Here is a 26,814-nt window from a genome sequence, read left to right as displayed (position 1 = left end):
AGAAATAGCCAAATATGACGCCTAGGTGGATATTTGCACCCAATTGCCAAGAAAGATTGTGTTGAAAACAGACACCTGAAACGGAGATCAAGAAAGTTGCTTTGATCAGGAATCTTGTAATTGTGTTGCACTGATTGCTTTCAGATGAGTATGAAACAGCTTTAAGCAGCCCTCAGTTGCCTATTTTAAACGAAGAAAAGACTACACAAATTATGAAGCATCAGGAGGATTTTAAAAAAAAAGTGGTGGTGATGATATTATAATCATTAACAGGGGAATGTAAACATGTTGGACAAGAATATTTTCTTTTGGGGGCAAGACCACTAACTGAATTACAAAAATCTGTAGCAAAATACTGCTTATTTCCTCATTTTAAAACAAACAAACAAACAAATCCCCACATACTAAGCTAGTTCTGCAGGGTTGAAAGCTCCAATGAACAAGTCTGAATAGAAGAATGAATGAGATTCCCTCAGAAAAAGAAAGGATGATGAAATAAGTATCTTATTTCCATTGGCAGCTACTGGATTTTTGAATCCTCCCCACCCCCAATACTTCCTAACGATTTACACAAGTTCTAGAGGTAAACAACATACTTCCAATAAGAGAACATGAGACAGACTTAAATCACCAATCTCTGCCATTCGCCTGATCACAAGTTTTACAGCAGAACACCATGAAATACTTGGGCTGGGTACTACTCCTGGGACTCGTTCCTATTTCTACTCCTTTGAGAGTTGATGCCAGAGGCACCATGTTTAGCCTATTACCTGCTAGAAACCACATATGTGCTCTTCCTTTCTTCAGAGTATGGACAGTGAGAAAAGAATATGGTAGGTGCTCTCCACAATTATCAGAGTGCAATGGGCACAATAAGCAGAGCCGTAAGCAGGGACAGCTACGTAGACATCGGAACAAGAGCCACGATGAGCAATGCTGAGATAACAGTGGTGGCTTCAAACAGTACTTCTGAGCAGACACCACAAAACTTAAAGAAACTGGAGTCAGGCAAGAATATAGAACAAGAGTTACTTTTCTTGAGTTCATGCAGTCACACTTTGTTTAAAGACACAGAACCTGCACTTGACCTGTTTTCCATATATAAAATTCTGTCATTTCCTTCCAGAAGCAGTTACCTGTTATAATTCTATTAAGCTGTACTCCTGCTTCCAGACAAGCAACTACAGTTTCTAAGTTTATTATAAAGTCACAAGGACATACTTTGTTTCAAATATAGGTTACATCAATGAAAATACTGCACCTTTCTTCACGGAAACATGATTTTTAAATCAATATTGTATGTTGCGTTGAAAGAGACAATGGTTGCAAATCTAGTTCTAAGCTATCGTTGTTTGCCTTGCTCAGACTGTCATTGATTAAATAATACTATATGAGAAAAATGTCTGCAATGCAAAGGTTTCAAAGTATTTAAAAAAAAAGAGGCTGTTTCTATTAGGCAGATATATGCTGCAACCATAAGCACAACCGTGAACGTATTTTTAAATATATTTATTTGCAAATATAGAATAAAGTGCTAAAGAAATTTTGTCATGATAAACAGAAACAATCTGTCAAAATAGGAGGGTGTTGGGTTTTTTTTAATCCACAGCGCTGGAAACACCCAACATTAAATGAATCCTTGTCATTGGATTTCTATAAATACTTAATTACTTAAATACAATAAGGATGTTCTTCTATTATAAGAGAATTGTGCAATCTCTTACAAGAGGATATTCATTACTTTCTAACCATCTGTCACTTCAGTTCTCCAAACACCACACCTCCCCAAAAAATCTAATTAGTTTTTATTCAGTCACACATTATAAATGATGCTAGTGTGGATACTGAAAATGTAGTTTAATGAAGTTAATATCACGGCATAATGGAAGGCGGTTTGCTGAACAAAATGGACCAGAAGGCAAAGAAAGGAAAAGTCACACCCTGCTAATTCTACTATACATTTCTCAATTCCCATTGACTAGGAAACTATTGGCTAACAAGAAGGAAAAAGAGGGCAAATACCGTATCATAGATAAACTTACAGGTAGTAAAGTTTTCCAGCAGCAGGAAGCACCCGTTTCCTGTAGTCTATTCCAGAATCAAGCTGGACTGTGCTGCAGTATTTCTACAGAAAGAAAGAAGAAAAAAAAAAAAAAGAATAGCTTTCCTCAAGCCAAAGCTCTATTTATTATTGTCTGAGTTAGAGAGAAGACACACTGCTGTGATCAACTGTCAGCACAAGTATCATCTGCAAAACCGAAATCCAAGATCACAAAATTGAAGTCTCCTTTATGATTATCGAAGCAGAGAAATAAGCTGGAAATCATTCACATATTCAAAACAAAAAAGTAACCATTTTCAAAAGTCTATCAACTAGAAAATTAATACAGATTGGAAGCACAGGGAATGAAATGAGGGTGGACATTACTCGTTCTCTCTGGGTAGTGCTTTGTTGGGTGGGTGTAAAAGTAATTATTTCCACATTAAAGAATATATATTTAGAAATAGAAAATTAGGAGAAATAAAAGTTTAACAGACCACAATCAAATTCTGGCAACAGAGACAAGTGAAATGACTTCTACTTTATAAGCTAAAAATAATTTTACCTTTTCCTTCCATGAAAATTAAAACTTTTGTGAGTCAAACATCAAATATATGAACCAAGCCAAGTCTTGCTGCAAAATGGACCAAAGCACAAATGGGAATAAGCAAAGCTCTATATCAAAAAGATTTTGTTGCATTTTTGTAATGTCTGAATTGACTGAGAAAAACATTCTTCCCCCCCCTCCCCTTCAACAACCTGTAAGATTCCAAGTGTGATATATATGTCCCTGAGTAGTCACAATAACTGCTTCTGTTAGAAAACCCAAAACCAGCTGTACTAACGGGTGCTTTTTTTGCTTCAGAGCTTGAGGCTGAGAGCAAAATTCTCACTAACCTCAGTGGGACCAAGATTTTACACCCTCTGGCAAAGGGAATAGCTCTGCTTATCTGTTATTACTACTGCCAACATACACAACTTCTTGGTGTTATATAGCTAGAAGCAAAAGAAGCTATAAAAGAAAGGGAGGAAAAGTTTTAATATTCTAGAAAATATACCTCTATCAATAATTTAATTAAAGCAATAAAACTTGGGGGGTTTGTAGGTAATTCAACACTGTTAAAATTCTTTGGATTGCTAGAATCCACTAAAATACTCTGCTTCTTCACTGCACTATGAACTATTAAGTTTATCTTTAACACGTTCATTAAGTGTTTCATATTCTGGTGTCAATTTTTTCAAAGCCTCCTTGAGGCCATTCAAATATCAAAATTGGAAATGTCAAATCTCATTTATAGCAACTACATTGCAGGAACGAAAAAACCCCTTAAATTTTAGAGGAACTATCATCAGTGCTTTCAGGAACAACAGCCCTTTTGAACAAATGTGTTGCATAGGATTTACAGATTACAAATATCTGCAGGAGTGACTGTGATGACTCATTACACTAATTTTTTGCCCTTGATTATTACCGAAGGCTCTATACCTATTTTAAACCTCCAACTCCTCTCTGCAAAGATATACAGCTGAAGAAAAAAGATTAACAAAAATCATCCCGAAAGCACAGAATCCCAGGAAAATCCATGTATCTTTAATTCCAGTAAGTGAAAAAGCCATGCTAATCAAATCATTATCTTGGGCTAAGGGTACTGCAAACACAATAGCACTGGTGCTACAATATTATTATAATCTATTCCCTTTCTTTTCATGAAAGCTTACAAAGAAAGAGAACAACAGCAGAAGAAAAAAGTTGCAGAGGCATGTAATAATATGCACAAGGGAGGGAAGATGTTTAAGCTTTTCTTCAGCATCAGTCTGGCAGTCAAGGCTAGAAGGAAGATTCCTGAAATTTCACAGCAAAGCTGGTGTACTTAGCTCCGCTTTGCCAGGCACTGATGTACAGCATCTTTCTGCCTAATGTTTTATTTTTCCCCAAGTAGTAGATTAGCTCAAGTATTATTTTCTTCATGTTAGTAGGGGGAAAAAAAACCAAAACATATGACTACAGCTATGTGAACTATGAGATTATTTAGATTAACTTCAGCTACTCAGATATTTGCTAACACTGTTTATTATTTTGGGGTGTTTTTTTCCTGAATACAACAGATAGCAAATTTTGCATGAATTCAGTCTCATCTCTTCAGCCTTCAAGGTGGGTTTACAAACTCTACAAAAGAGAGATCTCAGGGTGTTGTGTTGCATAGAGTGGACAGTGAACACAGAACTACATGTACTTAAGAGTGTGGCACAGTTATGGTAGGGCTGAAAGAAAAAAAGATGCACCTGAACACTGTAGCTGGTGTAAATTTATTGTGTTGGTATTTACAGCAGTGCTTGTGGCTCAGCTGCTAACGACTGCTGAGAAGAGCAGACATTCTGTGCACTCAAATACAGACTGATACTGGGCTATATTATGCAGGTCACCGCGGCTTGCTGACATATAAATCAGCACTTGGTACTACAGTATTTTAGCCCACTTGTGTTCTGCTTACAAATTTATCACTCCTTAAATGCACTGACAGTCTTGACTCCATGATTTAACCTTACAGCGAATGAGTTTTGAAGGTAAGAACTGTAGATGTAAATACCACCAGTATAGTTACAAAGTAGATGCATTTCTTCTGTCTTCCTTCCCTTTTCTCTTTCTTCAGAGTAATTAGTATTACCACTATTCAGGAAAAATCGCTATCATTAGTGACACTATTTAAAAAAGAGCTTGTGTGCTCAAAAGCTTATTTGTGGGTTTGGGCCCTTCTTAAGCTACAAACAGTTGCCTAAATGAAAGCTATTTCTTTTCCCTATAAACCTTGTCTTGTATGTCTACAATAACGTACTACTATTGATTCTAATGTGATCTAACATTACATAGTTTATTTCACAAATATGTTAGATACTCTGGGCTATAGGACTTCTTAGACAGAAAGGCAATAACAGCATCCTTTCTGTTCAGAGATATATAAAATACAGTTATTATAGTCCTACTGATTTTTTGCTTCCTTGGGAGGCAAAAGTCAACTGAACCAAACAAAGAAAATGGAAAACCAGAATTCTGATATACAGCAGTTTTCTGTAATACACAATATAAGCGTAAAAGTAGGGGCCAGTAAATGGGAACAGAGAGATACGTAGTCTTTTGGAAAACATTTGGCATTTTACTACCCCGCTCCTTGGATGTTCCTAATTAATTTCTGGTTTTGCTTTGGGGTATTTTTTAGCTTAATTCTGTCCTATCTTTCAAATACAGTTCTGCTTCCTATTTTTCAAACCAGCATCCTCAGTCAAATTCTGGTTTATACACTACTTTGAAACTCTAGCATATTTTTCATCCATTACTGTCTCAGAACCACTGACTTAGACCTCAAAGCCAGTTTCTCCCCGTGCCCCCTCCTCCTCTTTTTTTGGCCTCTCCAGACTGATGCTCAGTTCAGGAAGGTACTCCAGGCATTTAGAGACCATATTCTAAATAATAATAAAACAGCCACAAGAATTTCCTAACCCTTCTACAGGTTCTTATGAGTAAGTATCTACCACTGTTTGTCATTAATTATTTTTACTGAGACACTTCAAAGCTCACTTACACTAATTCTGTTAGGCACTGTATAAATATGTAAAATGGACAGCCCCTACCATTAAAACATTATAAGTTGCATGGCAACATGCTCCCAGAAAACATTCCTTTAAAATGTGATAGCTGTTGTTAGATTATAAGCTTTGTATTCCCCTTACGTGAATACGTGACAGTAGAGTAAGATCTATAGGTGCTACTGGAAAATAACGTAACAAAAAAAAAAAACTCCAAAGAGAAGTGTGACTAAAGAAGCTGATCATTAAATGATAGGATGGAAGAAATTAATGCAAACAAACATGCACTGGTATGGGCAATGCTATTTACACTAATGGAGCTCTATGCAGTAGAGGAGAGACAGGGCGTGATAGCAATACCAGTGAACTGAAGGGCGGTAATGGGAGCAATGCTTGCACTGCCAGGCAATAACAGCAGCATTTCTTCTCCAAGTTAAGAATGTACCGGTGGAGGTGGTTCGAAAGGGTGATTCAGCACATGGTCACCTTTACTCAGAGTCAGAAAAGCCACAAAGAAGCTATGCGCTGTGCAGAGATCCAAAAGTTTTTCCTTTTGGGGTTTCCTTTGTAGACAAGGGTACTTACTGTGGTTCTTTGTTTCTACACACAAAAACATTCACTTATCTGCTTCACAGGAGTGCAGAGGGCAAAATGATCACATTTGTAAAGAATTTTTTCAAGAGAAATGTTTTAAGTGTCAAAAAGACAGCACATAATCAGAACATATAGTAGAAGAAAATAAAGCACACCAAAATATTGTATAAGTCCAAGCTAAACACTCTAAAATACTAGATTTATAAAAATGAAAAACAGATACATGACTGCACAGTATAGAAAAACAAATACTGCTCACAGCTGTAAGAATTAAATACCGAACCTCAGAGAGGGTGTATATGTGAGTACCACCATGCAGCTTCTCTGCCTTTCACAGGTGTCAACAGCATTATACTCCTGCATCATGGAACTAGAAAATCGATACTATCATTTACAAACCCTGCAAATTTTTTTTTTTTTTTCCGGAGGTGGGGGGGGAGTGGGGTGGGGAGGGGGGATAGGTTTCTCTACTTTTTACCTTTCATCTTTTTGCAGCATGGGAAAAAGCCCTACTAAGTTTACATATAAATGTTCTAGTTTCTCTCTCCATCTTTGGACTAACTTCTCCAGCACTGGACTGATTAAACCCTACAGATGTGATTGCATCCTCACACTCACTAATCACCACCACGGAATCCTAATCAACAGCCAAAGAACTAACCGGAGTGCTCAGATTGTTACTACTTAATTGTCAAAGCCACGACTGCAACTATTGGTTTCAATTTTCTAGATGGAGTTTTAAACTTTCAAATTTCATTTACTTGGGCTAAACTTCTACTTTTCTTAAATAAATACTTAAAATTGAAGCTACACAGTCAGCCTAGTCTATTCTTGTGGAACTATCTACTGTTTCCAACAGATTTGATATTCTATTGAGATATTTAAAGTCTGACTTACCCTATTCAATTCAAATGCATAAAATTAATTAGTCATACAATTTATTTTGAAGTCATTTATGTATTTATGTATACAAAGAACAAATACAATTACAGAATTGAAAACGCAATTAGTAAGTTAAAAATACAGCATGATCATGCACTCGTTTCCACTGAAGTGGCAGAAAAACTTTTTTCCCAGAAGGAAAAAAGACAAAGCCTCAAGGCTCAATTTAAGGCAGAAGACCTAAAACAACAATCTTCAGATAGAATAGATACAATTAGACTTTCAGTATACCTACTGTAGAAAGTTATTAAATATAGACTAACAGAAATACATTTTTCTTCCTGTAAGCACCTCTAATATTCCTTTGATGCTGCAATCAAGAATGGTAGCTATTAAAATGTTTAACTGCTCAAGAAATTAAAGTACGTGATGTGATAGATTGTTAAGTAGAAGAAGAAAGGTTTCAGAAAATTTCAAAAGGCAGTAGAAGTTATAACCTGCAAGTTCTCAAGACATGTTTTTCCCATGTGTCACAAAAAACCCTGAAATGCTAATAAATGGCTTTGTGGTCCCCATTGAACACTGTACTAAATACCATGTGTTCCTGTGAGCTCAAATACCGTGATCAGTTCAGGACCACCACCAGGCAACCCAATTGTCATTTTCTGCTCTGAATTTTAATAGCATTAAAAAAACCACCACCCAAACAACAATGTACAAAATCATACAAATTATCCTGTTGGCCCCACAGGATCAGACAAACCCTATCTGAGGACCCGCAGAAAAGGTGTAGGGGAACAGAGATGTAAGAGTGCTTCACTTTGGGATGATCATTACCTTAATTCCTACACCTGCTGAGTTTCCTCAGCCTTTCACACTCAGGTCAAACCAGACACCTGCAAATGCAGTGGTAGCACTGCATGTGCAGTATCAAATACACTGTCCGTATGAGCAAACAAGAATATAGTCCTATCCCCAGGCAGGCAAAGCCAATTAATACTCTTGGCCTCTGACGTAGTTCTTAACAAGCACATTAGAACACCTACTATTAATAACCAAGCCATGCCTACCTGAGAAGTGCAACTTCTAACCACTCTTTCTGAGCAAAAAATATCATAATTTCCACATAGGTATCACCTTCCCTTTTCAAATGCACCCTCAGCATCTAACTCTTTGTATTAGCTTGTATCAAAAAAAACCCAACTCCACTAAAAAGCACTCCACACCTGTCCTGCAGATTTGGTTGCCATTAACAATACACCGAATCACCAATATTCCTTCCTTCCAGCAAATCAAAAAATAGTGAGACTGTTCATTGGCAAGAATTCTTCTCATACATTTACATCCAGCCTAAGAGAGAAAAATTCTCTCGCATCACACACAGAGAACCCTCTGCCAGCAACAGAGGAAGCATTCCTCAGATAAACAGAGCTCACTGGACTTAACCATTTTTATTTTTCATTATTTGATTCCATGTAGTGTTAGATTATCAACTACAATTTTCGTTCTTTTTTCGTGGGATTCTTTCTTAAGCCATTTCAAGAAAAGGTTGCTCCATCCAAAGGATACCATTACAATTGGCATTTTCCCAAATGATTCATAACTGTGGTAGAAGAATCCTCTCACACAAAAATGCAGTGTGTCATGAAAAAAATATTTCTGACCTACAAAGCATACCCACAGGTATTAACTTTGGCGTACTCTCAAAATCATCAGCAAGTGACAAACACCAGCACGCTTCAGAATGTGAAACGGGTCCAACTGGGACTGACAAGCTGGGCAGGTATAGCCACAGCCTGCTGAGAAAAGCGTATTAAGTTAAGCACGGTATTTCCTCTCTGACGCAGCTCTAAAAGGTGATAACCCAGACTGTTAAGTCATGAGCAGGCATAGTACAGGTGCAGGACCTGCAAAAGGCTGCTCCTTCTACCCATGCTAAAAATTGGCCTTGGAAATAAATAAATAAATAGATAAATAGATAAATAAATAAAGTAAACCAAGTTTGTAACACTCCTACCTTTCTGCTACACAGATTCCTGGGAACAAGATGTACTCAGGGGGAGGGAGAAGAAGAAAGGGAATCATCAGGTATTTGGTGGTGGATAAAAACTTGCTCTAAGCATTGTTGGGTGTGCATACAGTTTTTGTCTCCCTGTTCAGATGTTGTTGAAACAGTAGACTTTAAAGAAAATGTCAATGAATCCTCAGAAGCGCTATACATGACCTCTGGGGTAATTAGCAATCATTCAAAAGCAACAAGACTAAAATGTTCTATTCTTTATTACTGTCAGCTCTTGTCTTGATCAGCATTTTAATAAAGATGGTTCATTGCTAAGACAGTTTCATGAATCAGTCATAATTACATTCTGACACGCAGTGAATAGTAAAGCAAAACTAAATATCACTTCATCAACCTTTCTAACCTTTATGCAAGTATTAACTGTAAATAATTTTTACGCAATCTTACAACAGAAAATCTGCATATTTCTTAGCTTTCTATATACTCTACCCTATCTGAATTTCCTGTGACCTATACCTGAAAAAAACCCTTACAATCAGGCATAATTACTTAGTCTTGCATGATATTCAGGTGTTGCCTTTCACAGATCAAATCAACATCAAGTACAAAAGGCTGTTTGTTCTATAAAATAGTGCTATGCTTTAAGGGGTTAACTAGTATTTTTTTAATGGTCTTTTTCCCCATATTCTTCATTGCTTGCAGTAACAAAATATAGGAAATTGCTACAATAGCCTTAGACACTTCATACTTGTTCCAGTTTTAAATGTTCAAAAAAACACCACAAAAATTTTGAGGAAAACTTTCAAAATGCCATCCAAGTATACATCATCAATGGAACTAATCACTAATCATGCTCAGGTTAATTTTGGATGACAAACATTTTATTTGTGAATTATTTTTAAATGGACTTAGAGCATAGAAATCTGGGAAGTCAAATATTGCCAAATATATTTTTTTAAATGAATCTTTGTCTTACACTTGTGGCAAGAACACTTTAAAATGAAGAGTCTAGCAGAGATAAATTTAGAGGTAAAATTAATTCAATGGAAGTTTGCACAAGTTTACATTACAGCCTTCAAAACTTTAACAGCTAAGAAACCCCACTATTCTTGCTACCACAAGGAACATACGATCTATTGTATAACTTTTCAATCACTTATTTTCATGTCTAGCTACAAATCAGCTACCCCCTAAGAAGAGGAAAAATAGACAATTAACTTGTAAAATAATGGTGCATGAATAAAGATAGAGACTCTTTAAATGTACTGTTCTGTGAATAGTATTTCAGATATTCAGACAAAAGTGAAAGAATTCAAGAGGTACAGATGTGGCTGTGCTGGGTAGGAAACAAGTAGCCTCTCCTTTTTCCAGTCAGCGAGTAGAAGAATGGCAGCGTAAACTTCTATGCAATAAGAATTACACTGAACAGCTCTCACCATTTCACATCACTTTGGAAAAAGTCTTTCTTGCAGAATGAGTATAAATAAATAAAAATAAAAAACAATCCACAAACCACTGTATAACATTCAGTTTTGCTAAAAGAACCGATAACAACTGTAACTTTCAATCTCCTAATAAACAAGCTGTGGTGTTCCATGAAAAGCAAATGCCAAGAGTTCCCTCCGAATTTATAACATGATGTTTCATAAACTAAGGGTCAAATTCACCCCTAATACATGTACTTCATTGGAATTATACCCTGGATGAAGTTATTTGCCTAAATTTCTTTTTTGCTGTTGTTTTTCTTGTTAACATTTGATTTGTATTTCTTTTCCCAGCATTAGCCTTTGCTCCTGCCAGAACTGTTGGCAGGCAGGAAAAAAAAAGGGAAAAAAAAAAAAAAATAGTAGTATTGATTTACAAAACTGGATTTCCCAGAACAAAAAAAAATGCGATTAAGATCTAAACAAAGGCTAAAGATGGCTTACGCTTGGCTCTGATGAGGTCCACTACCTCATTACCAACAACTGAAAACTTCTGATGCATTTTGTTTCAAGGGAATCCAAAAGTCCTTGCTGTAAAGCAGGCTGGGGGGTGCAGGGTCCATTCACTCTTTCTGTATCACAACCATTATGTAAGAAGTATAAAACACTGCCTTTATGCTGCCAAACCACAATGACTCTTCTTACATCAAAGCATTTTCACCACTAGGGTTTTTTTTTCCTCTGAAATTTATTCAAGCCAAGGGCAGGGAGACAACAATTCATACACGCTAATTACACCTAATTATCTATTCCTTTTTTTTTTTTTTCCACCAGCTACGGCCAGTGTTATTTGCTATCTGGGTTTCTCACAACCTCCCCTTGCCCTGTCCATCCAGCTCAACAGTAAAGTCTTTGAAGAAAACAGTTGTGGCTTCTCAGAATTTTAACAATATAAGGTTCAACTCAAATTAAATTACTCTATTATTAGTTTTGACACATTTATGTGTTAAATATTAAGGTCTCTTGGTTAATTTGGCAAATTCCTCACACCTCTTCATGGCTAGAATTGTTGCTAACACCCTCTCTTGTCGGAGCTTCTCCTCATGCTTTCTTTTCATGATCTAAATGAAATGTTTATTGGATTAAAGTTCTTCTCCGCAGACTTCCACGGTGGCCTGTGACAAAGAGCTTAAAAGCTTTATTAATTGGCTCGGGCTTTTTGGGGGGAGGCAGGACCTCATTTCACATTACATCACAAGCAAATAAAACTGCCACGTGTAATTAGACTAATTTACCCTGATAGAGCAGGAATCAACTATTCCATATCTATGATATGCTTTGATTTACTCATTTTAATCAAGGAGTAAACAAACCAAGCAAGAACTCAAAAGGAAGTGAGAAGGTAGGGAGCCCGACACTAAGCTACAGTAGCAACTATTTTATCCTTAGATAAAGTTTTGATCTGCATCTAAACAGTCTAGGAACAAGTGTGTCTTAGACAGACGTAGAAGATAAAACGAACTGAACACGTTAGTATCTAGAGAACACACTAAAGCAGTAGGTACATTACAAAATATTGAAACAGTTAAGTGCTCTGAACTGTAGAATTCAAATAATCCTTGTGTTAGAATTTAACACACACAGAGGCTTTAGAAGGCTGAATGCAGAAAGTGCTGGTAACTTCTAATTTGACACCTTGCTTTCTGAATAGATTTTCTTAGTTAACAGTCTTACAAATTTGTTAAACTAAAATTACCCAGAAATGATACTGATGCTCAGCACAAAAATGCTTGCAATCATGCTATATTTTCTGGTTTTAATTTTTTCTATGTTTAATTAGGTATGCTTCACAAAAGATGAGTACTTCTATTACTTGCAGAGAGAGAGAACAAGAACAAATGCTGCTTCTACTTAGGAGTTTGCTTGGTTACATACTAAGAAGGGAAACAAAAGGCCCAACATCTTCAGTAATGAAAAAGTCAATTGATAGGCAAAGCCATGACAATATCAAAGGCCTAATCCCTGCAATTCTGACTCAGGTGACAGTTCACAGGGGTCAAAGTGGCTGACACTGACCTCAAAAGCAGGTTTTAACTATTGAACATACTGAAAGCTGCTGGGCTATCACACCATTAGACTGGAACAAACTGACAAATCAATTTCATCAAGGAGATGACTTTTTTGGTGGGGGAGAAGAGGCAGATCCGCCAATCAACAAATCCCTGCATTTCTTACCCAGGTGGTGGGACAAAAGCTGAGTGCACCATCAAAGACATTTTATATCTACCAAATGCCTTTGTACAAAACTCCCACAATTTCCGTAGAGACAACTCTAAATGTTTTCAACAAGGATTTTTTGCATATTCTAAGTTATTGAAAAGCGAAAATACTTCTAAAATCCTCCATTTTTTGCTTTATATGAAAGGGTACATTTTAATTAACCCAGTGTAGGCAACAATGTCAATAAATAATCATTAACCGATTCCAAGAAAGGCACTGAACAATACAGCATATAAAAATACATTGTTTTCCATTTGAGACGAGTCTACAATGCTTACTGTCAAGAGTAATTTTAACCAAATACTTTTAAAATAAATAATGACTTGGTCCCTATCAGGAGAAGAAAAAAAAAAAGTTCACTACAGGAAGCTTACAGTAATTTCATGTCCTACTGACAAGAGGTTTCTGGTTGATTCTTTCTCTTTAGTGAAAAGCAAAATGCAAGTAGCCAAAGCCAAACATTCTATTTTAAAACGATACCTTTTAAAGGTATTCTCAGGCTATGAAAGGTCCTAAAGCTTTCTTTCAGTTAGAATTTGGTGCAGTGTATGCCTACTTCATGAAGAAAACCTGACAAAATGCAGAAGTTACGTATTTGGTATTTTGACTCAGCTTGACATTTTAAAACTTCACGCTATGGTTCCAGAAAAACCTTTGGAAGCTCAAGGGCTGCTCATTTAAGTTATAGACTCTACACAACAAACTATTTGGGGAGCTTCCCTTCCTGATTTTCCAGAGAAAGAAGCATTGAACTAGTCACTGAATTAGAATTAGGATTCCAGAACAGTTGATGTAAATGTCTGCAAAAATTACAATGTTGCCAAAATTACTGCCAAACCAGTAAATTAAAGCCTGCTTTCTCTTTTTTTTGAAGAGCCTCACTTCAGAATTTACATCAAGTTGTTAAAGATACACGGCTTATTTGTAAACCAGTTTTAAAATATTTAGAAAATTTTTGTATTTCTTATTTGTTTAGATTAACAAATTTTGGAGTATTTCTGCTCTAAGCATTTGAACAAAGTAACTGTGAGCAGTTAATATTTTTCTTTTCAAGAACTACCTTTGTTAAAAAAAAAAATCACTTAGGTGTTCCATGTACTTTAAAATGCTTGGTAAGAGACGCTGCAAGATTAAAAGCTCAATCAGAAGGGACTGAATCTAATTGCAATTATAGAATTAAAAGATTTTCCTTCCTAATACTTACTATCTCTGTAAAGCTCTATCCTTGTAAAATTTCATGGACTGAAGCAGCACTCTTATCTGTTGCAGAAATTAAGCCCTTCCATAAAGAATATTTTGTCCCAAAGAATTTTAGCCACAACAATAAACTGACCAACTGAGAATTTTACCCTGTTTATGAAAACTACCCCTTTAAATTACAGGATTAAAGAATCGCTGAAAAATTAGTTCTCAAACTATTTAAGATTTCAAAAGATCAGAATACTGGGATAGGTTCAGAATTGGGCAGGGAACACACGCAGGGCAGGAAGAGCTGCCAATAGTCTCACTGGCCTGCCCAGCTACACAGACCTGGAGCTTTTATGTGGCCCTAGAAAGTGGTACGTATCAGTTGCACCTCCCACTGCAGGCATTCAGCAATCAGTTGTCCCCAGTAATTTGCCACCTAGAAAGGCAAATACAGACAAAAATACAAAGACAGTATGTGTTTGCAGTTATTGCATATTATTGCAAGATAACTCTATCTTCCCTAGAGCACTGTTTCACCTTTGTGCTTATTCTACAGAAATTGGTTTGTAGTTATCTGTGTAAGAAATAGGAACCCAAAACCAGACACTGGAATTATGTAACCTGAAAAAACAAAGATAACAACTATATTAAGGATGAATATTGGTAATTCTGGATCTAGGACAGAAACTGTTTCTTTTGATCATTTAAAGGGAAAGATTTTTGTAAAACAGTTACCAGGGTATCTAGGAACTACGCGTTCCATTTATGAGGAATGGAAACAGCTTGAAACCTATTTCAAGTGAAGCTTCTCTTCACAGAAATGTACTGCTGATACTTTCCATTCATGCCATCTTTCCAAGACTATTTAAAAGAATTCGAAGCTCCTGTGTTGAACTTGAACTACTTTTAGTGCTACGACCTTATTTTAAGATTTATGATCTTAAAAGTTAATTTCACAAACAAACAAAAAAAAACCATTCACCTAACCCCAAACAAAAGCCCTGCAAGAGGGTCTGAGTTCAGAGAAAACTAAGACAAAAGTTAGTCCAAGTTGTCAAAGCCACTGTCAGGGAACAGGTTAGATGAGAATGACACTACCACAGACACACATGGCACTTGGGATGAGGTGAAGGTACAGAACACAGTAAATCACATTTGCAAGCATCCAATGTAATATTTTTCCATTATATTTCCTTGCAAAACCCTGGAAGATATCATCTTTACATTTCCTAAAGTTGCACATGGAATTAGAAACAGCTGATGCAGAAGCTATTCCATCCATTAAAACCACTGCCATGAGAAAAAAATACAGGGATGCCATGGTGCAATTATACACTCGTCCGGGAAGCCTAAATCTGCATTTCTCAAACCACCACCGCCAAAGTATCAATGTAGTTCTATCTACACCTTTGTAATGTAAAGGTCATTTATTAAAGTCTTACTTTAAAATACATTCCAGTGGTTTTTTTTATGCCTACTTCTGATATGTTGAATTAAAAATGTAGATTTGGAAATTTTTTAATTATTCTTTTTAATGCTTTGCCATTACCCTTCCATTTTCCAACTAAGGTCAGAGAAGCATTTGCTGATAAGCTTCTTCTGATCCACCTTTCAGGCATTATTCAGAATCATGTTATATTGACAACATTTATTAAAGTGACATTAGAGGCAGATATATTTAGAGCAGTGTTAAAACACAAAGATGTAGGGGAAAAAAAAGATGACATGCAATGCAGAATTTTAGAAAGGCCCTGCTGAATAGTGTGTTGCATGAAACCTTTTTTCTCCCTTCATTCATTATTATGGTAATGTTCATCTACCTCTAGTCTGAGTTGTGCTACTTGTTTCTTTTTGCACTACTCCATCCTCTGTCACAGTTCTAAACCAATCCATATTAGGGCTCCTCTCAGCATTCTATCCACAAGGTCCCTTCTAAAAATTTAGATTATTTTCCCAGTCCTGGTGAGGTGTTCTGTATGCATAAACTACATTTCACTTTTTTTTCTTCAGCTAGCCAAAAAGAGAAAAAAGGAAACGACAAATAGGCATACATGATAGACATTCTTTAAGTCTCATCATCAGTAAAATGAAAAAGCCTTACATTTATCAAGAAGAAAAGTAAGAGTCAGACAAGGAGCGAGATGTCAAAAAGAAAGATTTGCCACAGATGCTGCATTTCAAAAAGCAAATGCATATGAAACAACCACTACTCTTGAAAACGCTCTAGGATCAGGACCTCTCCTGTATCCAATGCAGTCAGCTACAGAATAAGCCCTTTTCAAGAATCTGAAGTGGAAGTGGTTGTTCATTTATTTTTATGTTTCTTACTTTCCTAAAGCCATCCAGGTAAGAACCACTTTCACTGGTAACCTCCCTGACTTTATACACAGCCATTCTGAGACACATAGGAGTGCCACATTCATGTCAATGGCACATTAACTTTGAAACCTGGTAATTGCTCAAATGTCAACATTAGATGGGTTTTTCAAAGGTGCTTAGGCAATTAAACAATCTTACAATTCCAAAATGCCCCACTGAAAACCCAAGGCCCCTGTCAACTGCTTTACTACTGACCACCTTAACAGAAACATCCAACCAATGTATCCATTCAGCAACTCCAAATTTCTTTTCACTAAGCCAAACCTACCCTAAACTCTATCTTACCTTTCTTTTATCTTAGATATTGATATAGTTAACATTATTCATATATTTATGCTGGCAAAACTGTTGTGAGGTAGGGAAATGTTGTTCTTTCCATTTAAAATGTCATGTCAGCCCAGGTGGAGCAGGACACAGGAGCTGTATGCTAGCCCTCAATAACATAACAATACAATTTGTGAATTAAAAATATCTGCAACTTACCCAGAACTTAAAAGTGTGAGTTCAGCATATGGGTTTTTTTTTAAACAGTAAAATAAGCAACTGATTGTATTATTCACATTGAGAAAGGATGCTTCATTTTTTAAACTAAATGAAGCAATTATAAAGTTTACGGACTGCCATACTACAACATACAGACTCCAGGAAGCTTGCTTCAGACCTGCTGCGTGTTGAACATCACATGAAGCCTCACAAATATCCATGCAGAAAACCACTTACACACAAGAAAAACCCAGAAACAAGGTAATTGAGGGGTACATACCAAACACTCCTTTCCCTACACCAAAGGAACACCAAGTTTTCGTAGGATAATAAATGCAACATGTCCACAAGTACACCTTGTACACAAGTATAACTGTTAGAGGAATGCTATACTACTCGGCATATACACACAAGTAAGAAAGTCCTATCCAAACAAACAAATTCTACTACCTTAGTCAAAAAGGTAATTTTTTGTCATACTAAAAATGTCCAGCCTTCAAGATATGTTAATTCTAGAGAAGATGACTTCCTTTTTGCCTTACCTTCAATTCTTTTTGCCTCAAACAGTTAAAGTGTACACATCTTATTTGGGAACTAGTATCAAAGCAATCCTGTACAAATCTCTAATTTATTAATACAGCAGGCAAAATTGAAAAGCATGTAACAAGTGACTCTCCTTACCTTCAGCACAGCAATGAATGGTACAAAATTAGCTCTCTGAAGACCATTTTTATAGAGATCTGAAAGAAAGGAAATCAGTATCATTTTGCTACTTAGTCTTAATAACAATGTCAGCTTGTCTTTTAGTCTGGCAAATAAAACTCAGTGTTGCTAGAGAGAGGAGGAACAAAAGGCAGAAAAGGAGAGCTGAAATTGGTTTTTCTTTTGCTGTATGAAAATTCAATTCTTAAGGAAGAAAGGAACATCCTGAGAAAGTCTGAAAAAGGCAGGGAGGGAAACATGACTTAAATCTCTAACAACATATAACTGATTTTAGCAGAGCAAATAAGACAAGCATCTGTTTTAAAGTAAGGATATAAGAAAGGATTTGTAATGCTGGCTATACATTGGTATGATTAGAAGGCCAAAACTATGCAACTGCTAAGTCCCAAGCATTTGGCAGAGGGGAAAAACCCAACATAAACTAAAAATACACTATTTGAGTTACAAAGTTAGTATCATCCAGTTTACTGTGGTACATCTACAAAATGGTTTTCACAAAATTGGATATGTACACAAAAATATTTAGGAAAAATATCAGTGAAGGTGATTCTGCACTCTAATCACTAACCAATCTGTATGAAGCCATGTATCATTCTCATTCATAACTCTGCAAATCATGATAGCTATACACTTATTAAAACAGCAACGAAGTGCATATTTATTTGCAAAAATTAGTGAACATGTAACAGTACTGTAAGACAGTTACTTCTGTTAGTTCTTTTAGTTAATAAGTTTTGTATTATGTCTCTGTTTTGTGAGGATGAGAAAAATAAACAGTAGTCTTGGTGGAGAAATGAAGCCAGGATTCCTCAAACACTACACCTGAGTATTTCCCTTCATCTTTCCCCAGGGCAGTTCACATGGTTAAGCATATCACTAAATGGTCAGCAGCTGGGTACATCTGCTGTCTAATGAAAAGGCCACTTTTCCCCTTTGTATCCACAAGAAATGAATCTCTCAATTCAGTCTTAAACCTTGATGTAGAATACTACACAACCCAAACCTCTTTCCTGTGGGAGGACTTCAGACACACGCTGTGAGCATGGAAGAGTAGTGAGAAGGGAAGAAGAGACAGGCATTGACCCATGTCTGAACTGCATCTCCAGCTCAGTTCAGGAGATGCTGTTCCTGACATTCTCTGTTGGGTAGTTAGTACAACTGCGTATCTTTCAGGTTGACACAGAGACTTAATATGTATTTTAAAAAAAAAACCATACAACAATAATGGTCACAAACTGACATCTCAATTTAAGATGTGGGAAACAAAACCCAAGTTATGATAAAAATATCTCCTGAACTTTAAAGTGTAGTGCTTCAAAAAACACAAGGATGGTTCCCAACTGAGTAAGGCACCCGCATTCAGTTTATCTGTAGCCAACCCAACTACAGTAGTTATGATTTCATCTTGTTTGCTCAAACAAGGAAAATAAACCAATGGGAAATTATTTGCCCCTCTATTACAGAATCACAGAATCACAGAATCACTAGGTTGGAAAGGACCTTTAAGATCATCAAGTCCAACCATTAATCCAGAACCACCATGTCCCCTAAACCATGTCCTGAAGCGCCACATCCACACGTTTTTTGAACACTTCCAGGGATGGCGACTCCACCACCTCCCTGGGCAGCCTGTTCCAATGCCTGACCACCCTCTTAGTGAAGAAATTTTTCCTAATAAAAACATTTGAGCGTTTTCTTCTCTTTTTTTTTGTTTTTTGTAGATAAAGTGCATTATAAATCTTTAGTGATTCTCTTTTACTCAATTAATTGGGGTAGGAAAACTAACTGGTAGTTACAGTTAATACCGTAACTCTTCAGTAACTTTTGCAAACATCTGAAATTAATCTGAAATGTCATAAAAGCTGCGTAGCAAGCATGCACTATGCAAACTGCTAATGCTACACTATAACAAACATTTTTCTCCTCTACAAAAAATTACAGTTACTGCTTGGTTAAAACCCATAGAGATTTGGGGACTTTGTAGAAGAATCTACCTAGATAGTCACTCTCTATGTAAAAATATTGCTAGAAATGGAAACAAGACTCCACCTAAGTAATTCCCAACAAGTGATGTCAAACCAGGCTGAGAGAATGGTATTTTGATAAGGGGTTCTCCTTTGAGCTGGTGGATCAAGTCTGCAAGTTTCCTTGTTACAAACCAGGAAGGAACATACTCTAATTTCCCCTCTCTTGTGCAGAATATGATCTTTTCCTGTCCTGGAATACTTCCAAAACAGAAGCAATATTTCACCTCTGCTGAACTCCCCTGTCCCCAAATACCCTCCCACTGGTTTGGATAGAGTAGAGAATAGTGGAACGCACAGAAGAATTTGTGTTTTCACAAATCCCCCTCCCCCCAGGGGAGATGGGGGGAGGAACACCTTGAGTTTTGGGAGAAGACTTAGTGAAAAACCGTTCTTCCTCAAGAACACAAAAAACAGGGGACAAATTGGAGTATCTCAGATTCTTGAAAACTAGAGAGTTTATAAGTATTAAATACTATATGATTTTAACACGATTGTTTTTTTAAGATATTGAGATTCACTGTATTTGGATAATACTAATAGCATGTTTGTTTTTACCTTCTGGCGGCCTGTTAGATGTTGCCACAACGACAACCCCATTTTGGAACAGATTTTCAAAAAGCTGCTTCAGAATCATGGCATCAGCAATGTCAGTGACCTGTAGAAGACAACACAATTGTTTTATCTTGCTTTCAGCTTCTGCTGCAATAGATCTGCAAGTGGCTTTATAGCTAGGAAAAATACTTGTTAGTGAAAGCCATGGAGAAAGATTCTAATTATTGCTTGGCAAGAAAAAAAATAAAAGGGATAATTAATAAGCAGTGAATGTATCAGTCTTTCAAAACTTGCCTGCTCTTTATTGCCAAACTCCACCATTTCTTTACCAATTGCTAAATGATTCCATGTTAACTTCTATTATAAAACTACAGGTGGGAGACACAGAAAACAGACCTAAACATTTAAGAGGCCTAATTAATTAAAAACAACATGGAAAAAAACAGAAGACAGAAAGAAAATACACACTGGGTGTTTTACATTTCTATTACCTTTGAGGCAAAGGTTTGCAGAGGTGAATTTAAATGGTCATGGGACTTCAGAAATAAAGACAAGTAGCCAACTATACATAATCAGCTGCTGTTGAAAATAGAATGGTATGACATAGATACTATTGTGTGATTGTTGCAAAAAACAATTCAACAGATGGCCCATCACAAAAATAAGCAATTTCATTGTTCTTTTTAAGTGCCTTCTATTACTGTCCATGAATAATCAAAAGGCACGGCAGTCACTTCCAGCACAGTCAGCCTCTTCTAACCTTCAGGCACAAAACACTAACAAAAAATAAAAATGGGTGGGACAAATAATACCAGGGAGAAGAAAAAAAAAAATATAAAAAGACTAAAACATAAGCCATAAAGTAAAATTTCTTTAAATATCTATAACTTGCTTCACAGTACAGAAATAAGACGAACACAAAACAGAAACCACGCTGTACAAACAAAAAAAGAAAGTAGTAATTCTTTCTGAACAAAATGCCCCCATTGTTACAACAGCAATTTCTATTTCACAGGAGTTTACCAGCTGAGATCAACAAACCTAATAAGTAAACCAACTTTATCATCATTACACTTGTTTCTCCTGCACTCCCTTTGATTATTATATAGTCACTTGTTGCATTTTGACTTACCAAAACAGACCTCCAATTCTGAGAAAATAAAAAAAAGTGGTGGCATGCTGAGAGTTATACACACTCATTAAACAACAGACTGACAGATTCCTATGCTTTGCCAGTTCAGGTGTGTATGCTGTGATAGTTATACATCTACAGAAAGACTTCAACCAGTATGATTTTTCTCCCTTACTCTACCACCACCCCACTCCCCATCATTCCCCCATTTCTAAATGACCTTTCTAGGCAGCAAAAAAAATTAATTCTACACTAGATACAGTAAAAGACTTAGGTTACATTCCTTTCAGCTAGTTTGGAAGCAATAATGTTCACAAGGAACCACATGTAAACAACGGTTTCCTTCTTCCAAAGATTTCTTCTAATTAGTTCTATGGAATGCATTAATATAGAAATTTTTTTCTGTTTTCAAAAACAAACTTTTTCACAATCAGTAACATGCCCTTCAGATTTGCACATCTCTGATTACTAAGATCCGATACGCCAAAAAGCTCATAGTAATTCACTATTGTACTATACGTCTAATGTATCTGCCTATGCACTCACCTACCAATAACTTATTTCTTCTGAATACTAAAATTTAGGAACTTTCCTTGTTTCTAAAAAACAAGACACACAAGGAATCAGTATATATGTGCATTTTAGGGGTAATTAAATTTCTTGTACCACAAAGCAAGCCTAATAGCAAACTTTAAAATATGTATTATGTAAATCTATAAAATAAATTATATAAATTATATAAACTATTTTGATACAAACTTTTTTTTAAAAAAATACTGTAAGGTGTGCTACCTTTAGAAAACAGGCAGGAGAAAGAATATTAATGCTCACATAAAAGAAAACAGTAACAGTTCTCATGAATAAGAGAGTGTTATTTGATAAGGAATTACGATGTTTTCAACTCCATTACAAAAAAATACAAGTCTCAAAAGTTCTGACAAAAAGCAAGGGCCATTTTGAGAACTGGCATGCAAATATCTGCTCTTTTTATCTAATACAGTTTGGGAAAGACAGAAAATTTCTACAGGGTAAAGCACGGAGAAGACAGTAACTCAAGCATTGTCATTTCTCATGTTTTTTACTGTATCCAGCATTCATTGCAACTGGGAACAAAAGCAAAGGCTACAAATTACCAATAAGGAGAGCCTGCTAATGGAGAGAATGGAGAAATTTCATTAGCATTTAAGAGAAAAGATTTTTATGACCTAGTGATGCTTTCCATTACGATGCACGTAAAAAAAAAAGAAAGAAAAAACACTAGACTAATAGTTAATTTACATGTGTAAGTGCCTGAGACTCAGTCATCCACTGATTGGTACAGTTCCACGTAATGAATGACAAACATAAGCATGTATTATCAGTAATTAGTGTTAGCATCAAAATAAGAGCCTAATTTTTATTAGAAGCTTTTAATAGCATGCAGGTTAGTAAAAACTCCCTAAATCGTAGTTTGCTTTAAGTCCAAGTGGTACCAAAGGTATAAAGACTAACACTCTATGATCATCCAGCTTACCAAGAAGCAGGGATTCTGTTTTCAGTATCAATACTAACTAACATAGGTTACAATCACGTGCCAAAATTAGAGTGTCTAATTACCTGAGTGTAGTTACTTGATCACTAAACAATAACTAGTCTCTTTTTATTGGCCAGCTTCTGTGTTCTAAAACATCAAAATTATAATTAGAAATGGCTTAATTCTAGGGTTTTTCTTCAAAATAAGGACACATTTTTAGAACGGCTTAAAGACTTGAATATTTACAGTAAACTGTATGACAAAGATCAGTAAGAAATAGCAGTGCTTTAATAACCCAAGAGCCTGTGGCTCAGGCAAATGCTGATGAAAACCTGCTTCAGAATGGACAAACTCAGAAGCTTAATGCCATCACTCAGGTCCTGGCTATCACACAGTATCTGCAAAAAGAAACATTTAAGACCTAGGAATTTACTTTTTTTATTATGACAATATTTTGGAACGCACAAAACTACTTTTAAAAAAGTACTGAAATATTTTTCTACATCAATTAGTCAACTCTCCACTTGTTCAACATTTCTCTAGGCTTTGCAAGAAGATTCACTTCAGAGTACTTCTGTTTTGCTTTAGCCCACTGTCAGAGAGGAATGTGCAACCTCAGCAATGCTTTTGTCTTTTGAAGTTCTGTATTTGTTTTCCTCTGAAATATGAGCATTAACACTACTTTTTGCTGTCCCTGCTACAATACCACTCATCCACATCTGATCTTAAGATAAATAAATTCAGCTTTTTTTTTTCAACAGGTATTTGAAAGCAACCTGAAGTGTTTCAACCAAATATCAATAGTTTTCTGATGTTTCCTCCACACACAAGTATTTTGCCAAAATAGTATAGACCCAACTTGACTTTCTATCTGTCAAAACAGCCCCATAGCTTTGTCTGCAAGTCAGATCAGTATATGTTCTAAGTCTCTAGCTCTTTCCAGTTTCACTTTAATCTAATAATTCTTTAAATATGAGTGAATCAGACTGCAGTGTAATTTAGCCATTACCTCCACTGGGGAAATGAGTTGCAAACATCCTGAACTAAGATATGGTTCCTTATTATCAATGTAAATTGTGCAACCATGTGAGCTGCTCTTCCAGCCACTGCACTACTTTATGACTGTTTAAGCAGAAGGTTTCTTCTCCCAAATTCAGTGCCTTCTGCAAAATGTCAGAAAGATGGGACTCCTCTTCAGTAGGCAAAGCCTGCATAGTGTTCCATGCTACAGAAAATCAGTCAAGAAATCCAGCTGTTCAGAAATCTGTGAATTTAGAACATTAGTACACCCAGAACAAGTAGATTTTTAAAATTCACATAAGAATGCAACGTCTTAGATACACATTTTAAAATATAGTTCCTGTATTACTTTCCCAACTGTGACTCGCTGACAAAAACAGGTGATTTTTACAATTGAAGTGATTGGTGTACCTCAAGCAAGTCAGCAGGGGGAGCAGGCAATCAATTTGGAAACAGAAAATACCAGTCTGTCTCCTTAAAATGTGGAAACATGACAAACAGTCTGGAAACACAGCAACACCAGGATATGAAATCAGTGGGCATTTACACAGAAAAGCAGTTATTTACACTAACACATGGTACAGCAAAGGTGCCTCTTTTTACCATTTCAGCATCTGATGTCATGACAGTTAATACTCCTCCCTGCCCTCTCCAAACCCTCCCATTTCTTCATAGTATAAATACAACTGTCTCTGTGTTTAGATTCTATACTGCAAGTTTTGGAAGCCCAGCATTCATATTCACTAGATAAAGCACAATTTAAATGATCAAACAGCAGCAATTGCAATGACCCCACACCACCCCCCACACACACATTCTGAAACCATCGATCAAACACCTTGTCAAAAAATGCAAGAGTATCTTAAAAGAACACTTACTACTTTACAGCTACAAATATCCCCTTCAAGGGAGCTGATCATAAACTAGTTGTTTTCCTGGATGTGCAGACTTGTAAAATAATAGCTAGGAGATACAAATTGCTCTATCCTTTTCAGTAATGTATTCATTTAAGAACATAATTCACAGCTAACAGATTATTATTCCACTACTGGTGATTGGAGAAGTAACACAGATCTGTTCTTATCTTGCTCTGCATTTTCTCTCTGAATGAAAAAAAGACTCAGCTGATTAGAGCTGTCAAATACCTCCAGCCCCTCTCCTAAAAAGCAATTCTACATTTAAATTTATGACACACCCTTAAAACAAAATTCACAAGCTGTGTAAAACAAATGAAACAACCGAGTTAGCCTGGGCAAAGATCATTTTATGAGTTTATTTTTAATTTTCACATTTAATTGAATAAAAGTTTCTTAAAATGTTAGTTACATTGATATAATCTAGCACTGCCATGCCAAAGGCTCCAGTAACTCTAGGAAAGAATTTAGGCTGAATTTGACATGTTATTTCCACATCCTTAATCACACTGAGACAATTCTGTTGCATTATATGAACTAGGGCAAAGACCAGGCATGCCAAGCAAGCATCGGGTGACTACTCTCCTGGGCACTGTACAGACTCAGTACAAGATGATGGTCCCTTCCCTGAAGTACTCAGGAGCCTCTCACCAAACTCTAATATCCCCTTGTATGACCAGTAACTAGACTGGTAAATGAAAGCACTATAAGGGGACTTAAACTGCCAACTTACACCATATCTCCTGGAAAAAAAACCAAAACAACAACCATCATCTTCAAAACTGAAATGACTTCTACTCTTCAACTTCTACAGTTCACTACTGGCCAGTAATTCAAATACTATATTAGCACTAACAAGTGTCATATTTTAAGATTAAAAGTAATTCTATGAGGTTTCCCTTGAAGCAAAGAAATAATCTCTGACTTCTTACCTGAAATTCATCAAAACATAAGAGAGCAGCCTCTTCACTTATTTCCTCTGCTACCGGTGCAATTGGGTCATATGATTTGGCCATAAATCCTGCCTTTCTTTTTGGCAAGCTCTGCTTAAGGCGATGTATTCCTGAGTTGATAAAACAGAAAAGAACAAGTATTTCATAATTCTTTTTCTAAGATAGGGAGAACAAAATTATGTAGCTACCAAATAAAAAGTAACCTAGTCCAGTAAAAATAAGAAAGCTTCAAATTCAGTCCAATTTCAAGAAGGCAAAACCACATCCATGCCACTATTAAAAGCTCATAGATTCTGTGATTCATATTTTCTTGTTTAGAAGTACGTAAAACAAAAATCAAAGAACCCCTGAATGCTATGCACCTATACTTTATCTTTTAAAGAGTGATATAAATTACAGTTTTATCTTGCTCCAATTCATGACCCTAGTTTCAGTTTCACTTTAATTTGGCATTTTCTGTCTTAATCTTCTCTCAGAGTATTAAAAACCCTTACGGCATTTACAAATCAATGGCATAGCTCTGTGCTTTGCACTGTCTGAAGTATACTTAGAAGGCATTTAGTTAAAAGAATTCAGACATAGCAACACAGTTGCGTTTTAAAAAGTATAGATAATGATACTGGCACAAAGTAAGATTATTTCATCCATACCTTCACTGTCTCATGGATTGTATTCCAACTGACTATAAACAAACATTCGGAGAACAAAGATCCTGCAGTAAGAATCTACCTTTGTTAAGATTAAGTACAAATGACAAGAAATGGAAACAGAAAATCTCAACAGTGACCCACTGATGACAGAAAAGAGGGCACTAAAAGTGGCAGAAGTTCTTTATACCAATGAAAGCTTCCCAAGAAAAATGCAGCTGTCACAATACTTGTAAATTACAGTTTTATTTAACAATTGCACAGGGTTTTAAGGTCATAGAATTCAGAAACAGAAGCAAATGTTAAAACATCTAAAACAGTATCTCCATCAAAACGCAGTGCCTTATACACTATGTCAGAAAATTTTCTGAGACTTAGGATGAACTTCCTTCTATCATTTTTTCCTCCAAATTGCTGAAAGTATTACTAAGTTTGCCAATCAGAACAGTTGTTGTTCTCC

At 36.1% G+C, this 26,814-nt stretch overlaps 1 protein-coding gene across 1 annotated transcript in view; it reads right to left on the bottom strand.

Moving 5' to 3' along the window:
* AFG1L (AFG1 like ATPase) overlaps positions 1 to 26,814 on the bottom strand; it is a gene marked incomplete at both ends in the record, with an annotated part of 67,668 nt that overhangs the window by 20,196 nt on the left and 20,658 nt on the right. The window contains 4 exons of the mRNA XM_081998519.1: positions 2,043 to 2,125; positions 17,555 to 17,613; positions 20,179 to 20,278; positions 25,687 to 25,817. Coding sequence (XP_081854645.1) covers positions 2,043 to 2,125; positions 17,555 to 17,613; positions 20,179 to 20,278; positions 25,687 to 25,817 — 373 coding nt within the window. The remainder of the gene's footprint in view (positions 1 to 2,042; positions 2,126 to 17,554; positions 17,614 to 20,178; positions 20,279 to 25,686; positions 25,818 to 26,814) is intronic.

This window comes from Phaethon aethereus (genome assembly GCF_964289735.1).
Source record: "Phaethon aethereus genome assembly, chromosome: 3".
Classification (NCBI taxonomy): Eukaryota; Metazoa; Chordata; class Aves; order Phaethontiformes; family Phaethontidae; genus Phaethon; species Phaethon aethereus.
Note: the sequence above shows the minus strand (reverse complement) of the source record. Positions and strands in the feature narration are given on the sequence as shown.